At 34.0% G+C, this 21,251-nt stretch overlaps 1 protein-coding gene across 2 annotated transcripts in view; it reads right to left on the bottom strand.

Annotated features, from left to right (window-relative positions):
• The window catches only part of ACBD6 (acyl-CoA binding domain containing 6), a 148,849-nt gene that overhangs the window by 77,421 nt on the left and 50,177 nt on the right, over positions 1 to 21,251 (bottom strand). For both annotated transcript variants that reach the window (XM_075997043.1, XM_012791616.2), the window contains exon 5: positions 8,748 to 8,853. In XM_075997043.1, coding sequence (XP_075853158.1) covers positions 8,748 to 8,853 — 106 coding nt within the window. The remainder of the gene's footprint in view (positions 1 to 8,747; positions 8,854 to 21,251) is intronic.

Here is a 21,251-nt window from a genome sequence, read left to right as displayed (position 1 = left end):
AAAAGAAAGGAACAAACATTGTATGATTCCACTTATATGAGGTCCCTAGAGCAGTCGAATTCATAGAGATATAGAAAGTATTATAGAATGGTGGTTTCTAAGTGCTGGGGGAAGGGAGGAATGGGGAGTGTTTAATGGATACAGAGTTTCAGTTGGAAAGATGATAAAGTTGGATGGTGGTGATGGTTACAATGTAAATATAGTCAATGCCACAAAACTGTACCCTTAAAGATGGTTGAAATAGTAAACGTCATGTTATGTTTATTTTACCATAGTAAACAAAAAATAAGCTGCCAAAGCTCATATGATTTAAACTACTTTCACTCTTTTCTGATTTTGTATTAAATATGAGTTTCTAATGTAAAGTATAACCACAGGCTTGATTTTTAAATGGCACTACCTACATTAATGCAAATGAGTGTAACAGTTGGTAGTATATTTCTTAATCATGAGTGTGAATAAACAAAGTTCCTTCAAATTAATATCTCAGTCAACTACCAGCGGTCTCTGACCTTTTTGGCACCAGGGACTAGTTTCATGGAAGACAATTTTTCCACATACTAGGGGTGGGGTGGGGGGATGGTTTCGAGATGATTCAAGCGAATTACATTTATTGTGCGGTCAAACCTGTCTGCTAATGATAATCCGCATATGCAGCTGCTCCTGCGCACTAGCATCACCACCTTAGATCATCAGGCATTAGATCCCCGTGAAGAGCGCACAACCTAGATCCCTCACATGCGCAGTTTACAGTAGGGTTCACGCTCCTATGAGCACTTAATGCCGCTGCTGATCTGACAGGAGAAGGAGCTTATATGGTGATGCCAGCAATGGGGAGCAGTTGTAAATACAGATGAAGATTTGCTTGCTTGCCTCCCACCATGCAGCCTGGTTCCTAACAGGCCACACACCAGTACCAGTCCTGGGGTACTGGGGGTTACGGACTGCAGAACTACACAACCAAAATAACATATACTCTAAAGTAGAAAGTTATTTAAGAGGATGTAATTTTTTCTTCCTTCCTTTCTCAAATCTTAAATAAAAGCATAAATTTAGCCTCAGTATACTGACCCTGCCTCTTAAATCTTTTGCTTTCCTGTTAGGTTAATATTGTCGGTTTTGCCAGAGTTTACAGCAGCTTCTCAAGCCAAAAGCATGTAAATTATGTTCTGACACGAGCTACAGATTTAAAACAAAAAAAAGAAAGGAAACGAATAGGTAGTCAAGAGAAAGATGATCTTCTTCGAAGTATTTGAAAAAATCAGTAGACATATGGAAAATGGCTAATGATAACAACTATACCATCGAAAGGATAAGAAAGGAAAGAACTAAAGAAGTGGCTCAATGAAAGAGGAATTTGGGAGTACATTAGATAAGAATCTATGAAAAACCAATGAACCACAATGAATGCTTTTGCAGGAACTGATAATAGATAGCTGCACTGCAATAATGCCATCTATTTTGCTAAAATATTATGTTGCTACATTTGTTCTAAAACAAATTTATATTATTGCAAAGATTTAAAATACTATTTAGGCCAGGCGCTGTGGCTCATGCCTGTAATACTAGCACTCTGGGAGGCTGAGGTGGGAGGATTTCTTGAGCTTAGGAGTTCAAGACCAGCCTGAGCAAGAGCGAGACCCCCATCACTACTAAAATAGAAAAACTAGCCAGGTTTAATGGCATGTGCCTGTAGTCCCAATTACTTGGGAGGCTGAAATAAGAGGATCACTTAAGCCTAGGAGTTTGAGGTTGCAGTGAGCTACGATGATGCCACTGCACTCTACCCAGGGTGACAGAGTGAGACTCTGGCTCAAAAAATAAATAAAATAAAACTATTTAAATATTATCAATAAACATGTATTTAGTGTTTATTGTACACAGCACTGATCTGAGAAGTATGTGACAAGAATTATACAGACATAATTTGTGCCTGATGTTTGGTAAGAAATATTCTACTCATATTTTAAATGTACTTTACAAAAAAATTATTTAAATCATCCTTTCCTCTTAAAATATATTTTCTTAAAAGAACCATAAATGTTTGGCATGCATTAAGAGCTGTATTAATATTACTCAAAGACAAAAACTGAAGCATCATTTAAAAAAAGAAATAGCCTTAAAGACTTTGTCTTTAATTTTTCTCTTTATATCATCTACCTCAATTTCTAAACATTTCACAAATGAGATTAAAAATATAATAAAAGTTGTAATTCAAATAAAAAATAAGTACACATAACACCAAGGTACCAATTTGTACCTTGAAAAATCTAATCTATAGATAGCTCCCTGAATAGTAAGTATAATTATAAAACTTTTTTCTATTATGTGAAATATAAACAATGTCCTAACTACTATAGCACAGTAGGAAATAGCAGGTAATTTTCTCTAATTAGAAATATATCCGTTACTATTTTAGTACAGGTTGAGTCTCTGTTATTCCAAATGCTAAGGATCAGAAGTCCTTTGGATTCTCAATTGTTTTTGATTTTGGAATATTTACATTATATATATATATATATATATATATATATATATATATATATATATATATATATATACTGGTTAAGCATCCCTAATCCAAAAATCTGAAACCAAAATGCTCCAATGAGCATTTCCTTTGAGTGTCACATCAGCACTAAAAAGTTTTAGATTTTGGAGCTTTTCAAATTTTGGATTCTTAGATCAGGGATATTCAACCTGTAGTAATCACAACATAAATGAATAAAAGATATATATAAGGAACTTTAATTATGTATAATAACTTCATTATAAAATATAATTAAATTTTATTTCAAAAGCATTTCATATATATTTGTTCATATACTATTAATATAATCCCTAGATCCAAATATATACATTTCAGATAATATAATAATTTACAAATTACAAATTTATAATAATTTTTTTTTGAGACAAGGCCTCACTCTGTTGCCCAGGCTAGAGTGCAGTGATACAATCATAGCTCACTGCAACATCAAACTCCTAGGCTCATATGATTCTCTTGGCTCAGCCTCCTGAGTAGCTGAGACTACAGGTGCATGCCACCAAGCCCAGCTAATTCTTTTATTTTTTATAGACAAGAGGTCTTATTATGTTGTTCCGTCTGGTCTCAAACTCCTGATCTCTAGCAATCCCCCAAATTGCTAGGATTACAGACGGGAGTCACTGTGCCTGGCCCTAAATTTATAATGATTTAATAATTTATTGTGTTTATTTCAATGTGTGGGAGTGCAAATGTAGTTTATCATTTTATGACTGTCATTAAAATTTTTTATGTGCTCATGGCAAATTTTAAGTCCAATAAATTTTAGTCATCTAAGGGCAAACTAAATTGGGCTGAACCTGCTGGATGAACATTTTAAGTAAAAAGTGTATACCATGCCAAAGAATCCTAGGCAATCAGTAGGGAAATATCTCAAGTTCAAATATCAGATAAACACAAAAAAAGAACTGGATATTCTTTTAAAACTATAATTGTTACAGTCGTGTGCACCTATAGTCCCAGCTAGTCAGGAGGCTAAGGCAGGAAGATAGCTTGAGACCAGGACTTTTGGGAATTTGAGGCTGTAGTGAACTATGATAATGCCACTGCACTCTGCACTCTAGCCTGGGCAACAGAGTGAGACCCTGTTTCTTTAAAAAAAAAAAAAAAAAAAAGGAAATGTCTTTTTTACTGATGAGGGGTTAAAAGTATTTTGCTAGAAACTTATTTTTGAGGTCATATACTTTTAGTCTATCATCTAGGCTTAGTAAGTTGTTTTATTTGCTAGAGCTTTAAAAGTCATGAAGCCTACTATTTATTTTACTTAGGATGTTAAGTTTGATTTGGATTTTAAGCTCCCATCTCCCTTATGTTCTTAAATTAATTCATACAAATCCCTGATTAATAATAAAAGGGCTTGCCATCAGTATTCAAAGCCCAGCCTGAGACGTTATGGCTGAGAGGGCAGAAATCTGCTTGGAGCAATGAGAGAACCCAACTGAATTCTTGGCGTCTCAGTCTATGAATGTGTAAGCACTTCATCTGTTCATGGAAATACAATGTTCTGGCAGGCTGGGGGTAAAGGTAGCTGCATGGGTAACAAACTGGAAGGGCTGGGAAGCAGTACTACATTAAAGTAACCAAACAGTAGAAGCAATACATTTTGCAAGTTTTCCTTTTATTTTTACAAAGAAATGTCGTATTTTGTGCAAGCTATTTGTGTTCTAGGCACTTATTCCACTGCTGTCTGTCCAATGATCTTTGCAGAGGTCACATGTAGATTTGATGTTTAGAACTATTTTATAAAAGAAATCGTTGTAAATCAGAGCATAACACAGGAGGGCCAACTGAATATTGCTCTCTTCCTCCTTCACCTCCTCCTTTTTCTTTTTTTTTTTTTTTAATTATCCTTCTAAAATCCAGTGGTTGGAAGAATGCTCTCCCAGACCTGATTTCTACTTACAAGTTGTATGCATTTGAGCAAGTAATTGTACTTTTGAACTTTAGTTCCTGTCTATAAAATGAGGATAACATCTACTAAGGTGATGGTTAGAGGACTGTTGTAAAGATAATATGGTAATAAGTGAAAGTATTCGGTAAACTATAATGCACACTGTATAAAGTATTACTTGAAAGACAGAAACATTAATAGGGATCATATAGCACATAAAAGATACTTTCCATTGAAAAAACTGTGGCCTTGAAAAGGTAACCAGCTTCCTCATCCATTTCTTCACTATATTATCATTCTTCATTCATACTGTTAAAAATAATCAATAGCTAAAATTTATTGAGTAACTCAACTGATTCAAAACCTTTTAAAAATATCAGATAGATAAACACAAAGCAAGAAACAAAGGGCATATCAGAATATATATATGAGATGGTGTTACTCTAATGAGATGGTGATATAAGTAAGAAATAAATGTTTGTAGCCACAAGCCACTGAAATTTAGGGATTGTTTGTGCTACAGCAAAAGCTGACTGATACACATAGTATAATCCATAACTAAGCAATGAACAATATTTATATAGTCATAATAATGTAGAGATTGATTCAACAGAAATTCAATCATAAAGCTGAAATTAAAAGTTGCAATATAACTATATTAGGAGGAACAGCAGGGTGATGACAAGTGAAACAGTCCAACCCTAATACAACATAGAAGGAAATCAATAATGTCTGAAGTTGAAAAACAAGAGATAGAAATATATTATTTAGAATTATATGTAGGTAAGTTGCAAAAGAAACAACTAAAAAAATTGCAAGAGTTTGACTCAAGGGAGCTAGCACAAAATGTGAGAAGGATGCAGGTAAGAGAGTTGCTGGGTTGTTTTTTTGTTTTTGTTTTTGGTAATGAGACTAATAGTATGATTGTTAAAAACAATCCACATGTATGAATTTTATAAAAATCTTAATTTATAAGCACAAAAATAAAAAACAACAATAAAGGGAAGCAATCATGTCTTATCTACTAAAAGAAGCATGTACAGGCATACTTCATTTTATTGCACTCTGCTTTACTGCATTTCACAGACACTGCAGTTTTCACAATTGAAGGCCTGTGGCAAAACTGCATCAAGCAAGTCTATCAGTGCCATTTTTCATACAGGATGTGCTCGCTTCATGTCTCTGCAGCACATTGGGGTAATTCTCTCAATATTTCAAACTCTTTTATTATTATTCTATCTGTGATCAGTGATCTTTGATGTTATTACTGTAACTGTTTTGGGGTGCTGCAAACCACACCCATGAAGACAGCAAACTTGATCAACAAATGTTTTATGTGTTCTGACTGCTCCACCAACTGGCAATTCCCCCATCCCTTTCAGGACTCCATATTCCTTGAGAGACAATAATATAAAAAAATTAGGCCAATTAATAACCCTACAATGGCTTCTAAGTTTCAAGTGAAACTTAGTTTCAAGAGAAAGAAGAGTCCCACATCTTTCACTTTCAATCAAAAGCTAGAAATGATTAAGCTTAGTGAGGAAGACATGTTGAAAACTGAAATAGGCTGAAAGTAGGTCTCTTGTGCCAAATAGCCAACTTGTGAATGCAAAGGAAAAGTTCTTGAAGGAAATTAAAAGTGCTATGCCAGTGAACACATGAATGATAAGAAAGCAAAACAGCCTTATTACTGATAAGAGAAAGTTTGAGAGATCCAGCCACAACATTCCCTTAAGCCAAAGCCTAATCTAGAGCAAGGTCCTAACTCTCTTCAATTCTATAAAGGCCAAGAGAGGTAAGGAAGCTGCAGAAGAAAAGTCTAAAGGTAACAGAGGTTGTGGTTCATGAAGTGTAAGGAAAGAAGCTATCTCCATATCATAAAAAGTACAAGGTAAAGCAGCAAGTGCTGATGTAGAAGCTGAAGCAAGTTATCCAGAAGACCTAGCTAAGATCACTGAAGAAGATGGCTACCCTAAAGAACAGATTCCAATGTAGATGAAACAGTCTTCTATTTGAAAAAGATGCCATCTAGAAATTTCAGAGCTATGGAGAAGTCAGTGCTTGGCATCAAAGCTTCAAAAGACAGGCTGACTCTCTTATTAGGGGCTAATGCGGCTAATGACTTTACGTTGAAACCAATGTTTGCTTACCATTCTGAAAATCCTAGGGCCCTTAAGAATTACACTAAATCTACTCTGCCTATGTTCTATAAATGGAAGCAAGCAAGCCTGGATGACAGCAGATCTGTTTAAAGCTTGGTTTATTGAAATTTTAAGCCTACTGTTGGGACCTACTGCTCAAAGAAGGATTGTTTTCAAAATATTACTGCTCACTGACAATACTAACCCAAGAACTCTAACGGAAATATACAAGATGAATGCTGTGTTCATGCCTGCTAACACAACACACATTCTGCAGTCCAGGGATAGAGTATGTTAGACTTTCATGTCTTATTATTTAAGAAGTACACTTTGTAAGGCTAAATCTCTCTGATGAATGTGGGCAAGGTAAATGGAAAGCTTTCTGGAAACGACCCACCATTCTAGATGCCATTAAGAACATTCATGATTCATGGGAGGAGGTAAAAATATTAACATTAAAAGGAGTTCGGAAGAAGTTGATTCCAGCCTTCATAAATGACTTTGAGGGATTCAAGACTTCGGTGGGCAAAAACAACTGCAGATGTGGTGGAAACAGCAAGAGAACTAGAAGTAGAGCCTGAAGATGTGACTAAATTGCTGCAATCTCATGACAAAACTTTAAAAGATAAGGAGTTACTTCTTAAAAACGAAAAAGAAAGTGGTCTCGTGAGAGGGAATCTACTCCTGTGAAAATGCCGTGAATATTGTTGAAACTACAACAACAGATTTAGAATATTACCTAAACTGAGTTGAAAAGCAGCAGCAAGGTTTGAGAGGATTGACTCCAATTTTGAAGGAAGTTCTATTGTATGTAAAATGCCATCAAATGGCATCACATATACAGAGAAGTTGTGCGTGAGAGGAAGAGTCAATTGTGGCAAACTTCACTGCTGTCTTATTTTAAGACATTGTCACAACCATCCCAGCCTTCAGCAACCACCACCCTGGTCAGTCAGCAGCTATCAACATAGAGGCAAGACCTTCCGCCAGCAAAAAGATTACTACTTGCTGAAGGCTCAGATGATCTTTAGAATTTGTTTTGTAATAAAGTATTTTTAACTAAAGTATTTACATTGGTTTTAGACATAATGCTACTATACACCTCATAGACTATAGTATAGTGTAAACATAACATTTATATGCACTGGGAAACCAAAAATTTCATGTGACTTGCTTTATTGCAGTGGTCTGGAACTGAACCTGCAATATTTCTGAGGTATGCCTGGGTTCTGATTCTGAAAAATTTAAAAAAAAAAAAAAAAGAGCCTAACTGGAATCAGGAGATCTGGTATTATTTTTTCACAATTTGGCTTCTGCTTTTCTCTAGCCACATTTTTCTTGGCTCTGTTTGTTTTATTGCTTAGTGAGAACAAACAGCATTACCTGTCCCCTTTTACTGTAATATTATAGTCTTACATTTTCAATTTCAGATGCCATTGATATCACAGGAAAGATGTTGCCTAAAAGTAAGATAATATTATTAAGGGCTAACCAGCATAGGGAGCTCTATGTTGATTATTTATCTACTCTAAAGGTTATATATGATCATAGTATGTTTGGCCATTTCAATAATCTTTCACAGCATCATTAAAGAATAAGAAAAATAATTAGAGGTGAATTAATAAATTTTGCTTCTTTGTTAATACTATAATTCAGGGACAGTTTAAACTGAATATGTGAAAAGATTTATTCACAAAACACATAAAGAAGTAATATATTTTATATAATAATTTACTATAGGATCCCTTTAAATAGGGGGCCAGTATTTAAATTATTGGATTTACCAAAATTCTGACAGAGTTTTCTATAAATATATTTATTGAGCAAAGAACAATATATCTAAGGTATAAAGCAATTTATAAATGAGATTTTGATACTACATATAGATTTCACTTATTATGTTAACAGTCTCTCCCTTTATCATAAACAAATGGAAATTATTTGACTCCTACAAGTTTCAGCCAGTAACTTCTAAAACATAGATAAAAATATGTTGGCTATAGACACAGAAATATCTTCACTAGATAACATCATCTCATTTAGATATTCTGATACGCTCTTAACCATACTGTACTTTGAGTTGTAGTTCATTGGCTTACTATTTACAAAAAGGCATTAGGGGAGAACAACAGAGCATAAGGAAATATTTAGCAGGGCATATTTTTCATACCTCTTCATCTTTCATATTCACATCCACATTTTTCAACTTGATGGCTTTGGTTATATGGTCAATGTTGTTTTCCCTGCAGTAATCAAATATGTTTTTGTCTTCTTCCCTAGAGTTAAGAAAAAAAAAATTGGTGTTTGTCTTACTGGGTAATACATAAAAGTTACACATTTTTAACACAACCTGTTTGCTGATGATATAGACATTAACAGAACCAGTTTTTATAAAAATATTTTACAAGAACAGTAATGGATTTGCAATAGATATATTACATCCAAACTCTGAAAAGACTAAAGTTGTTAGCTTACTATTTGTCTTATAGAGTAACAGAATAAATTGTTACTCAAATTAAATATATATATATACACACACACACACATATATATAAGAAAGAAATTTTCTTAAAGGATAGATAATTCATTAGAAAAAAAGAGAGCATTACAAAATTCAGAAATCCTTTGTAAGATAGTAGAATCAAAGACTGGGAACAAAAGCTGGAAAGCATTGTATGTACTCAGCACTATTCTAAGCATATTGCAGTGCTAATTCATTTAATCTTTAATCCAGCAACTTCACTTTACAGATGAAGAAAAAGGCAAGGATGAGAGGTTAAATGACCGGTGTCAAACAGCACCACATTTATCAAAGGTAAAATAAGAGCTAGAACAGATCCATTAACTTTGTATGTAGTACATTTTTCTATTATATCATGCTGCCTCTTGACTAGTTAGTTGCAATCTATTCCAAAACCTAAAGGAGAAGTTCTTAACTTGAGGCCTATTAGCGCTCTAAAACAGTATACAGAACTATCTTTGTAATGCATGTGTATTTTTCTGGGTGTTGTATGTATATGACAGGGAGAAGGGGGGAATACCTTTAATTAAAGGATCAGTGACTTCCAAAAGGATCAGTAATTTAGACAATTAGCAATGAATCTGTCCTATATGTGGACTGAATTTTATGGACAGGTACATACGAATGTATTTTGAGTTCCCTAAATTAAACTAGTGTGCTTTATAACCTGGAAAGCCACAGTATCCATTCATCAGAAATTAAAATACTTGGTCATAGGAGTTCTTTCACTTTAAAAGTCAATTTAAATGCTTTATGCTGTATAAAAAGTTATTTCTAGTCATAGCTAATTTCTTAAAGCACATTACTTTGGCATCAACCATCTGAAGCTTTTCATAAGCATCTGATTTAATTGAGCTCCTATTACCCGGCAAGGCACTAGGCAAGATTCTGTTGATAACAGATAAAAGGCTAAGCAAGAAAGTTTGCCTTCAACACGTAAACAGTATAGTTGGGATGAAAAAAATCTATACTCTATCAACATAAGGAAGAACATGGATCTTTAAGAAATACTATAAGACAACAGAGGAGAAACAGCCTACTTCAAGCTGAAGAAAATGAGGTAGGTTTTTATCAAGAAATCAAGTTTAATAGGAATATGTGATCACTTGAAAATGTCCTATTTTGCAGAAGAGAAAATACTTTTACAGATCACTTATTCTGTAAAGAAACAGGGAAGTCTAAGGTCAAAACCCCAGAAAAGAGAGGTCTAATTTTTAAAATTAGGGCTGCATATAATGACACTTTAGCTATATTTAACTACTATCAAGAACACAGTTTCTGTGAAAGAGTGCATTCAGAGTTCCAATTTAGGAAAAATAGGGGCCTATTTCCCTCTAATCCATTAACAGAGAACCCTCTAATCTAGAGGCAGCAACTTCAACCATGAAAGGACTCTGTCATTTTAAGTCATAACAAAAATACACTACTCGTCAATTGTTTTGAATTTTAAAATAGTGGAGAGTTGGTGGTGGGGCACAGGAAGGAAAGTAGGAGGATCCCTGGGATATGGGTTACCCATACCCATACCCAGTAATACGTAAGAGTTATTCATAGATGAAAGGACCTTCTGAGTGGTCCCTCTTCCTGAACCCAACTTCCAAATGTGCATGTATACTTATGCCATAAGCAGTAAAAGAATAAACATAGTTCAGACATATCTAAATTTTTATTTTGCTTAATATTTAATATATTTTTAATGTTCCTTAGATGCATCATCTATTATTTTGTTTTGGTATATGAATTTTTTGAGGGCAGGGGACATTTATTCATCTAAATACCTGTTTATCATATATAGTTTATCATCACTAAATATGTAGGCACACAGGTATTTATAAAATACTTCAGGATAGGGTATACAATTTAAATTAGATGCTAAAAAGAGAAGTTAAATAAAATCACCACAAATGTGCTACAAAGATGAGTGACTAATATAAAAAAATTTAAGTAATACTCTTGGGCTTAGTTGTTAAATACAGCTACCCAACCCCGCACCAAATTTTGACTATCTTATCTGCCACAACCAAGCTGTCTTTATACAATGTCACCACCTAGTGGCCAAAATGGAGAAATGTCTGGCCCAACATTGTTCCACATCTCTTTTCTTGCCCCCTAACAAAATCAAATTTTCTTGCTCTACATTTCTCTGTTAAGAGCTCAATATAGCTTTCCACAGTCAATATTTCCCTCTATATCCCTATTTATCTGAAATGAAATAACATGTGCAAATTAACCCAGCTATTATGAAATATAGTAGAGCCTTAATAAATGTGTCCTTTCATATCTTCTTACTTATCTTCCTTTCTCTTACGATTTTTTACTCAGTTATCTTTCTTCCTCTCTTTGTTGAATGTTAAGAATAAAAATTATCATATTCATTCTCTATGATTTACATTCACAATGCTGCCCTAAAAGATGTTCCACTTTATCCCTAGCACAAAATAGAAAGTCTCTCTTTAGATTACTCCACGTTTTTCTGAAATTGACAGAAAATACATTTATATACCCAAAGGAAAAAATACTGGTTTTCCTTGAAATTCATTCAAAATATAAGAACACACCCCTATGGAAAAGAGGGATGGTGTTTAAGTACTATTATTTTTCATCCAGTCACAGGAAGAATAGATCCTTGAGTATTCCTAAAAATGTTATCTGTACCATTTTCTATACAGATTACATTTTCCTATAAAAATAATCCAAATAGGTTTCACGGCAAGACACAGAAAGTCCATTTACTTACTATTTCATTTACCTTGTAGAATTAAAAAAACACATTTATGAGACTAGCTTGGAAATCTACTTAACAGGTACATTCAACAAATATTTTAATTCAATTGATGTATTTATCAAGTAACTGGAAATTATGTATAAAACACAGTATTCCAATAAATACACAATGAATAAATATTTACTGGATGAATAAAAACCCAAAGAAAGTAAGCCAATTATCTACAAAGATACAAACAAATCAAACAAAGGAATCTGTGGGCTAATGGTACACAAAGACCTTTAAAAGGATAGCAGTATGGATGAATTTAAACGAATACATTCCCAGCTCCTCAACTTCTAAATAAATGCACTCTTCACTAATCTACCCGAAAGGCTCTTGTGGTACATATTTCATGTCACCATTCTCCTTTCCCATATTCCCTCTGTGCAAACATTCTCCTTCTGGCTTGTAAAAGAGAGGCATACATCTCTCTCCTTACTATGGTATTATTCTAGGAAGTGTAACCAAAAGAGTTTCCTAAGATTTGGCAAATGAATATTAATTAAACCTGTTACTTTTTTGCTTAAAAGTATCCTCTTTAATATACTAGGAAAGGTTTGGGAAAAATTAACCCTAGGTTGGATTGCCCCCAAATGTAAAATCCTCCATGATACCAAATAAAGGGACAATTTTGGTGAAAACTGGGTGTTGGCCTCCTGTAATTGAGATTAGAGTATAGAAGAGATGAAACAAATAAAAGACAGCCTTGATGCTGTTTCATTCTAATAAAAATTAATATTCAACTGTTAAAGTATTTTTAAAAGCTCCATCCATCTTATTAAGAGACACATTTCAATAAAATTTTACTTATGTTTAATTATTTAACAAAACTTATAATGTATATTGTTTTGATAAACTGTATAGAAATAATTACAAAGATAACTCAAATAAGAAAAAATTAATGCTTAAACTTTTAGGTCACAGAAAATTAATTATTTTAAAATTTCAATTTATATACATACTTTTGCTGCAGAGAATTATGACAGTGTGATAAGACTTCACAGAAACATATTACTTTAAAATGAAATTATGTAAAAGTGAGGAAAAGGGAGAAAAAAGAATGATATAAAATTTCTGTTAAAGAACTTGTTCATGTACTTTTTAATCAGTAGCAGAATCTTATTTATTCTAACTAAACCTTTTATTTTGAGATAACTGAAGATTCACATGCAGTTGTATGAAATAATACAGAGATCTTGTATACCCTTCACCCAGTTTGTCCCAGTAATATAATACCATGTTCATGTATTTTAGAAAATGGATTATCTTTACAGTATTTAGATTCCACTGGACACATATAAAAGAGTAATCCGTTTACTTAAAAATATAACAGGGAACATAGTCTTCCAAAAATTTCTTAGGGACTACTAAAGATTTTTTGAATAACACTGCTCTAATCCAATATTCTATAAAATAGAGGCCGAAAGCAAGTAATGGGCTACTGAACAAGGATGGTAAAAGAAGGTATTAGAAGAACTGAAATTACAGCCTAGTCTTGAAGGATGAACTGACAAATAACCTCACTGGGTTATCAAAGGATTAAGAAGAATAGGAAGAAAAAGCATGAGCAAAAAGAGGTATTCAGGGGAACTGCAAGCAATGGGTCAGGGCAGGGTGTTGGGAAATAATGTTAGAGGGATAAACAGGACAACGGATCACAAACAGCCTTGGCACATGGCTTATAATGTAAGGAACAAGTTCATTGGGGAACGAAATAGTTATCCACCCTTGAAAACCTGGAGTAAAGGAAAATAAGATTGCCCTCTTAAACAAACTAAGTAAGTATCTAATGAGAGGTGAAAGAATGTCTTCTTGATTCAGACACTTATCTTAACACACCTAAAAAAATGCAAACAAAACTAAATGACAACTTACCATCAGTAAAAATGGTTAGCAATGAATCACGGGGGGAGGCAGCCAGTGAAGATAATTTGAACACTGACCAAAATAAACAATCTGAAGCAAAAAATCATTCTGAGGTGTTTCTCTGGTAGGGACAGTTTGTTCATGAGGCCTGATTAGGACCTCAGCTAAAGCAATCCTCAAAATGATTCACCTTCCCTGGCTCTATTTTTATTTTCACAAATGATCAACCAACTATTATTGTCTTTTTGGGCTCCTCAATACTCAGAAAGGGGAGACCCAGTACTCAATCACTATAAAGGCATAGTATAGTCCCTTTGGTAAGTAAATAATCATTTTAGGGGTTGTTTTCTTTTTTGTTTTGTTTTGTTTTGTTTTGAGACACGGTCTTTCTGTCTCCCAAGCTACTGTACAGTGGCATCATAGTTCTCTGCAACCTCCAACTCCTGGGCTCCAGTGATCCTCCTGCCTCAGCCTCTCAAGTAGCTGGGACTACTGCCACATACCACCACCACCGACCCAGCATTTTAGTTTACAACTCAGTTTCAGGTCAATTTTTATTATTGCTACTCTGTCTTTAAGGGTCTGCTCATCTATGGGACTTTTTTCTAGATCTTTAAGGTTGAAGAATGGACTCTGGTCAATGGTTAATTCACCAAAAAAAAAAAAAAAAAAAAAAAAAAAAAAAAAAACCACCATGTGAAGTTCCTTTACAGCTAGTCTTTCTAGGATAAAGGCCTGAATCACACTCTGTCTTCCAAAATTCAGTTGTACTGCTGGTGAGTATTACTTCTTTTTAGGAATTTAAGTTCCTAATTTATTTGTTGCATGTATAGCTAGAAGTTTTCTATCTAAAAGGTAAAGGATCTTTATTCTGTTCATATATAATGTTAGGAAATAATGCTATCATCTCACTGATCTCAATTGATTATGATCTTCAATATTTTGTGTATGCCAAATAAAAAGCCCAAAGCCTAATGTTGATTTTTTTAATATGATCTTTTATATATAATCTTCATCTTATATATCTTTATGTAATCTCTGATATAATGAAAACACCAATATTTTAGAAGTTGAGATAAAATGTCTACATAGAAATTAAGATCCTCTATGTTTAAAATGTGTTAATTTACAAACAAAAAACATTATATGGGTATATTTTAATTTTAATTACAGCTGCTACTCACCCCGAAGAATCAAAGGTTTTTAGCAAAGTTTAAGACTTACTGGGAGAAGCAAAACAGGTAAAGTCAACTCCTAACTCAAGGATTTAATAGTCATGGCTGCCATATTTAGCACATTGAAAATCCCCACTTCTAATTAATATCTAATTTAAATTTTAGATGTTAATTTTACCTTGAAGAACACTGTTTCTGCATGTCAATCTTATCACACTGGGGAAATGCTCCAGGACATTGGTCTGGGCGATGATTTGTTGAGTAATACCTCAAAAGTGCAGACAACCAAAGCAAAAATGGACACATGGTATCACATCAAGCTTAAAAACTTCTGCATAGCAAAGGAAAAAATCAATGACATAAAGAAACAACCCATGGAATGGGAGAAAATATTTGCAAACTACCCATCTGACAAGGGATTTATAACTAGAATATATAAGGAACTCCAGCAAATCATAAAAAAATCAAATAATTTGATTAAAAAATAGACAAAAGATATGAATAGACATTTCTCAAAAGGAGATATACAAATGGCCCAGAAGAATATGAAAAAATGCTCAATATCACAAGTCATCAGAGAAATACAAAACTACAATTAAATATTATCTCGCCCCAGTTAAAATGGCGTTTATTCAAAAGACAGGCACTAATGAATGCTGGTGAGGATGTGGGGAAAGGGGAACACTTATACACTATTGGAAGGAATATAAATTAGTGCAACCACTATGGAGAACAATATGGAGGTTCCTCAAAAAACTAAAAATAGAACTATCATATGACCCAGCAATCCCACTGCTAGGTATGTATTTAAAAGAAAGGAAATTAGTATATTGAAAAGATATCTATATTCTCATGTTTATTTCAGCACTATTCCCAATAGCCAGGATTTGGAATCAACCTAAGTGTTCATCAGTGGAAAAATGAGTAACAAAATGTGATACACACACACACACACACACAAATACAATTATTCGGCCATAAAAAAAGCAATGAACTGCCACTTGCAACATGGATGGAACTGGAGAACATTGTATTAAGTGAAATAAGCCAAGCACAGAAAGACAAATTTCATGTTCTCATTCAAATTAAAACAATTGATCTCATGGAGATAGGTTGAGTAGAATGTTACTACAGGCTGGAAAAGGTGAGTAGGAAGGGGAGATAAAGTGGGGAAGGTTAATGGGTGCAAAATACCATTAGATAGAAAGAACACTATTTGATAGCACAACAGAGTGACTATAGTCAACTATAAGTTATTGTATACTTTAAAAGAACTAAAAGAGTGGAATTGAAATGTTCCTAACACAAAGAAATGATAAAAGCTTGAAGTGATGGCTACCCTAATTACTCTAATTTGGTTATTATACATTGCATGTCTATATCAAAACATATGTACCCCATAAATATATGCAACTATTATGTGCCCATAATTAAAAATAAAAATTTTTAAATCTTATCAACAATCACAAATGAGAGTTTATACTATGATCCTCAAGTAAAATCTTGCAAATAGTACCTCCTTTCTAAAATACCTTATTCATAAGCCCTGGAAGAGGCTAATTGCACATTAACCATGTTTAAGAAATCTAGCATCCAGCTTGAAGCACTTAAAGTGTTTTATTTGTTGCATTGTTCTTAAAATAATTCTGGAAATCCTGAATAGGTATTTGGAAACTACTTACTAACTTGTCATAGTTCACTGATTCTAAAACACAATTTTGTTCATATTTTAACACCTCTTATGGATCTTATAATCCACAGCATATTATAATTAATGGATAGCATTTTTTTCATACTGGTATTTAAATAATGACGTTCTTAAATCAAATAGCGCCTTGGAGTCAAAGAAGTAATAAGGTAGGTTCAAAATACACAGTGTCAGCCGGGCACAGTAGCTCACACCTGTAATTGTAGCATTCTGAGTGGCCAAAGCAAGGAGGATCACTTGAGGTCAGGAGTTTGAGACCAGCCTGAGCAAAAGTGAGACCCCCATCTCTACAAAAAATAGAAAACTTAGTCAGGCATGGTGGCACAAACTTCTAGTTCCAGTTGCTTGGGAGGCTAAGGCAGAAGGATCACTTGAGTCTAAGTGAGGTTGTGGTGAGCTATGATGATATCACTGCACTCTAGCTGGGTTGACAGAGTGAGACTCTGTCTCAAAAAAAGAAAAAAAAAAATACAGCGCAAAATGGACTTGTGAAGGAATGCCTATACAGTTGACCCTTAACCAATACAGGAGGGAGGAGATTTAGGGGTACTGACCACTGCTCCCCCAGTCAAAAATTCATGTATAACTTTAGACTCCCCCAAACCTTTACTAATAGCTACTGCTGACTTGAAATCTTCCCAATAACATAGTCAGCTAACACCTACTTGGTATGTTATATGTTTTATATACCATATTCTACAATAAAGTTAGAGGAAAAAATGTTAAGAAAAATCATAAGGAAAAATATATTGATTATTCATTAAGTGGAAGTGGATTCATCATAAAGGTCTTCATCCTCATCATCATCATGTTTAGTAGGCTAAGGAGGAAGAAGAAGAGGAGGGGTTGATCTTGCTGTCAGGGCTGGCAGAGGCAGAAGAAGTGGAGGAGGGGAAGGCAGAGAGGTAGGTGCACTCCATGTAACTTTATGGAAAATACATTGTAATTTGTCTTTTTTGCTTTTTCATTTCTCTAAAAATGTTTCTATACAGTACCAATTTATCTCCTACCATTTGCTTTCATTTTATTGCCCATATCATAGAAGGGTCCATATGGTATTAATAAAAAAAGTCAAAAGCAGTCTTGAATAAACAGAACCCTTCTGCCAGACTGTCTGAGGTCAATTTGTTTTCTGGCACTGCTCCTTCTACATCTTCCTCCTTGTCTGACATTGGTTCGGAAGTACTCAAGTCATCTTCTGTTTATTCCTCTGGTTTGGTGTCTATTAGCTCTTGAATTTCCCAAGATCCATATCTTAAAACCCTTCACAAATTCCCACCTTTTTTTTTTTTTTTTGCCATATCCACAATCTCTTTCAGGGTTTCCTTGATTGGCTCTGTCATAAAATCCTGTGAAGTCATGAACAAAACCTGGACGCAGTTTTCTTCAGCAGGAGTTTTTTGTTTCAGGCTTGATGGCTTTCATGAATTTTTCTATAACTACCATGGCATCTTTAATTGATCCTTCCAGATTTTCTTGATGTTCTATTAGGGTTCTCTTCCATAGCATTACCAATCCTTTCCATAGAATACCATGCGTAATGAGCCTTAAAGGTCTTTATGACCCTCTCTGGTCTAGAGGCTGAATTAGAGACATTGTTTGTTTAGGGTAAGTAGACTGCTTTGATACCTTTGGTGTTGAACTCATGGGGTTCTGGGTGGCTAGCAGCAGTGTCCAAATACCAAAAGAACTTTAAAAAAAGCAGTCCCTTACTGGCAAGGTACTTCCTGACTTCAGGGACAAAGTATCAATGGAATCAATCCAGAGAAATGGTTCTTACTGTCCAGGCCTTCTTGTTATACAACCAAAAGACTGGCAGATAGGTGGTGTTTATCTTTTCCTTCAAGGCTCAGGGGTTAGCAGCTTTCGCACAGAACAGTAGAGTTAGCCTATCCCTTTCCTGCCTTAAAACTTGGTGCTCACTTCTCTTCCTTTTATTCTTAATAATAAATGTCATTTGTGGCATTTTTTCCAGAATATGGCACTTTTGTCTGCATTTAAAAGCTGTTCAGGAAGATAACCTTTCTCCTCAATGATTTTCTTAATGGTGTCAGAGAATGTCTCCTGCCTCTTGGTCAGCAAAACCTGCCTCTCCTGTTATCTTGATATTTTTTAAGCCAAACCTCCTAAAATTATCAAACCATCCCTTGCTGGCATTAAATTTTCCAGCTTTAGACACTTCACCTTCCTGTTGCTTTAAGTTATCTATAATGACTTTGCTTTTTCCTCAAATCATATTACAGTTATATAGGTGTGCCTTTTCTATAGCAATCCTGCACCCACATAAAAGCTGCATTTTCAATACTAGATACAAAGGTACTTAGCAAAATATGCAAGGTTTTCACAATTGTTGGCATAAGTGCAGGGACGGCTTCATGAATTTCCTTTTCCTTTTTTACAGTGGTCGTCAAGCTGGATTCATTTGTCTTGAAATGGCAGGCAATCATAGCTGCAAACCTCAATCTACAATTCATATCAAGAATTCAACTTTTTCTTATAATGTCATGACTTTTCTCTGCTTCTTGGGAGCTCTTCCAGCATTACTAGTGGCACTTCGTATGGGTTCTATGGTGTTATTCAAGGTTTACTGTATTGCTCTAAACACAATGAAAAATACTCAAAAACCACAAGAAATCACTTTTTACTAGAAACTTACTAGAGAGATGAACTGCTTATAAGGAGACTATTAGCATTACACAGCGTTTTAAGTGGATAATTGCAACACTTGAGCTCACCACAACAGCAACAGGAAGTGGATACAAAATTATTACAGTAGTACAGTATTATACTACAGTTAATTTTATGCAGTTATAGTACAATTCACTATTGCAAGGATGTGGAAACAACCCAGTGCCGTTCAATCCATAAGTGGATTAATAAAACATGGTATATGTATATAATATAATACTACTCAATTACAAAAAGCAATGGTGATCTACCACCTTTTATATTATCCTGGATAGAGCTTGAGCCCATCCTCCAAAGTGAGGTATCACAAGAATGGAAGAATAAGCACCACATGTACTCAGCTATCAAATTGGCACTAACTGATCGACACTAAGGTGCTCACATGTACTAATATTCACTGGGGGTTGGGGGGTGGGATTGGTAAACTCACAACTAATAGATGTGGTGAGTATTGTATGGGGAAAGGGCACGTCTCTAATCCTGGCTTGGGTGAGGCAAAGCCATAACATGTAACCAAAATGTGTGTACTCCCATAATAGCTTGAAAAAAAAATGTATGCAGTTAGGATTTAATACTGCATCTTTACATTTATTTATATTTCTCTCAACTGCAAATGTACAGTCTGCAAGTGTTTGTGCAAGCTTGATAAATTTTATATTTTTATAATGGATTTGTATATATTGTATAGTAAATGATAAGCTAGACTAGTATCTATATATATTTTATGCTTTCATGTCTTTTTCTTAATTTTTTTTATATTTCTAGGGTATCATCTGTGAGTTTTTTCCAAATTGTTGCAAATATCACCCAAATTTTCCAATATACTTATTGAAAAAAATCTACCATGTAAGTGGACCCATGCAGTTCAAACTCATGTTGTTCAAGGATCAACTGTACTGAATCACAATCCTTGCACTCACAGTTCTGTTCTATCTGAAATTGTTTTCAGACCGTTATAGAAAACAACCAGCTAGTTTTCCCCCTTTTCATTTTGTGGTACTGGCAACATCTTCTTATTTTCAGATTGAATTATATTTGCAGTGTACTTAGCTCTAGGACCAGAAAATTATTAAAGCACTCAAATTAAAGGTTCTGTTTATTATATCATTTATGTTGATATGGGTCCCATCAAATAAAACCACTTACATTTTTACATATTTTTCTCACATTATTTCAAGAAAGTATTGACAAAGGAAAAATCAATGTCTCAGATACTTCTTGTAGATAATTAGTTGTAATGGAAAACTTACTTAACCATGATTTATAAAGACACTGGTTACTAAAAATGCATTTTCACCTCTTAAAACCTGCTTAACTCTAAACAAAGTTGATTGAAATGCCTGTAAGAAAAAATATAATTCAGTTCTGATCAATCCCCAGAAAATTAGTGGTCATATCAGAAAAATCTACAGACCCCCTTTGCTAAAAGGCTCTACAAAGCTGAGTTACATTCTCAACCATTAAGGTAAGTCTAAAATCAATAAGACAATTAATCCAAAGGAAATATCATCATCAGTATATTGATAAATGGAAGACTAGAGTCTCTAATTTTACCAATAAAGTACATTTTTTAAAACATTAAATGAAAAGGGGATTTAATTTAAAATTTTAACTGAAGATATTCACTATATTAAATAGTAAAAACTATCAAATTCAATTTCATTAATTAGAAATTATAATGAGTCCTCAAACATTTCAGGAGCCAGTATAGCATAATAATTAAGAGCATTGTTACTAACCATGTAACCTTCGGCAAGTAACCTAACCTCTCTGAATCTCAGTTTCCTCATCTGTGTAATAGGGATATTAATAACATCTATATTTAATAGGATCATTCTAAAGATTAAGTGAAATAACATGTATAACTAAGTGTGGCTACTAGTACATAATAAGTAGTCAATAAATGTTAGTGCTCATTATCTTAAGAATTTAGCATATGTTGTAAGCTG

This window comes from Microcebus murinus, chromosome 23 (assembly GCF_040939455.1).
Source record: "Microcebus murinus isolate Inina chromosome 23, M.murinus_Inina_mat1.0, whole genome shotgun sequence".
In the NCBI taxonomy this organism is placed as follows: domain Eukaryota; kingdom Metazoa; phylum Chordata; class Mammalia; order Primates; family Cheirogaleidae; genus Microcebus; species Microcebus murinus.
Note: the sequence above shows the minus strand (reverse complement) of the source record. Positions and strands in the feature narration are given on the sequence as shown.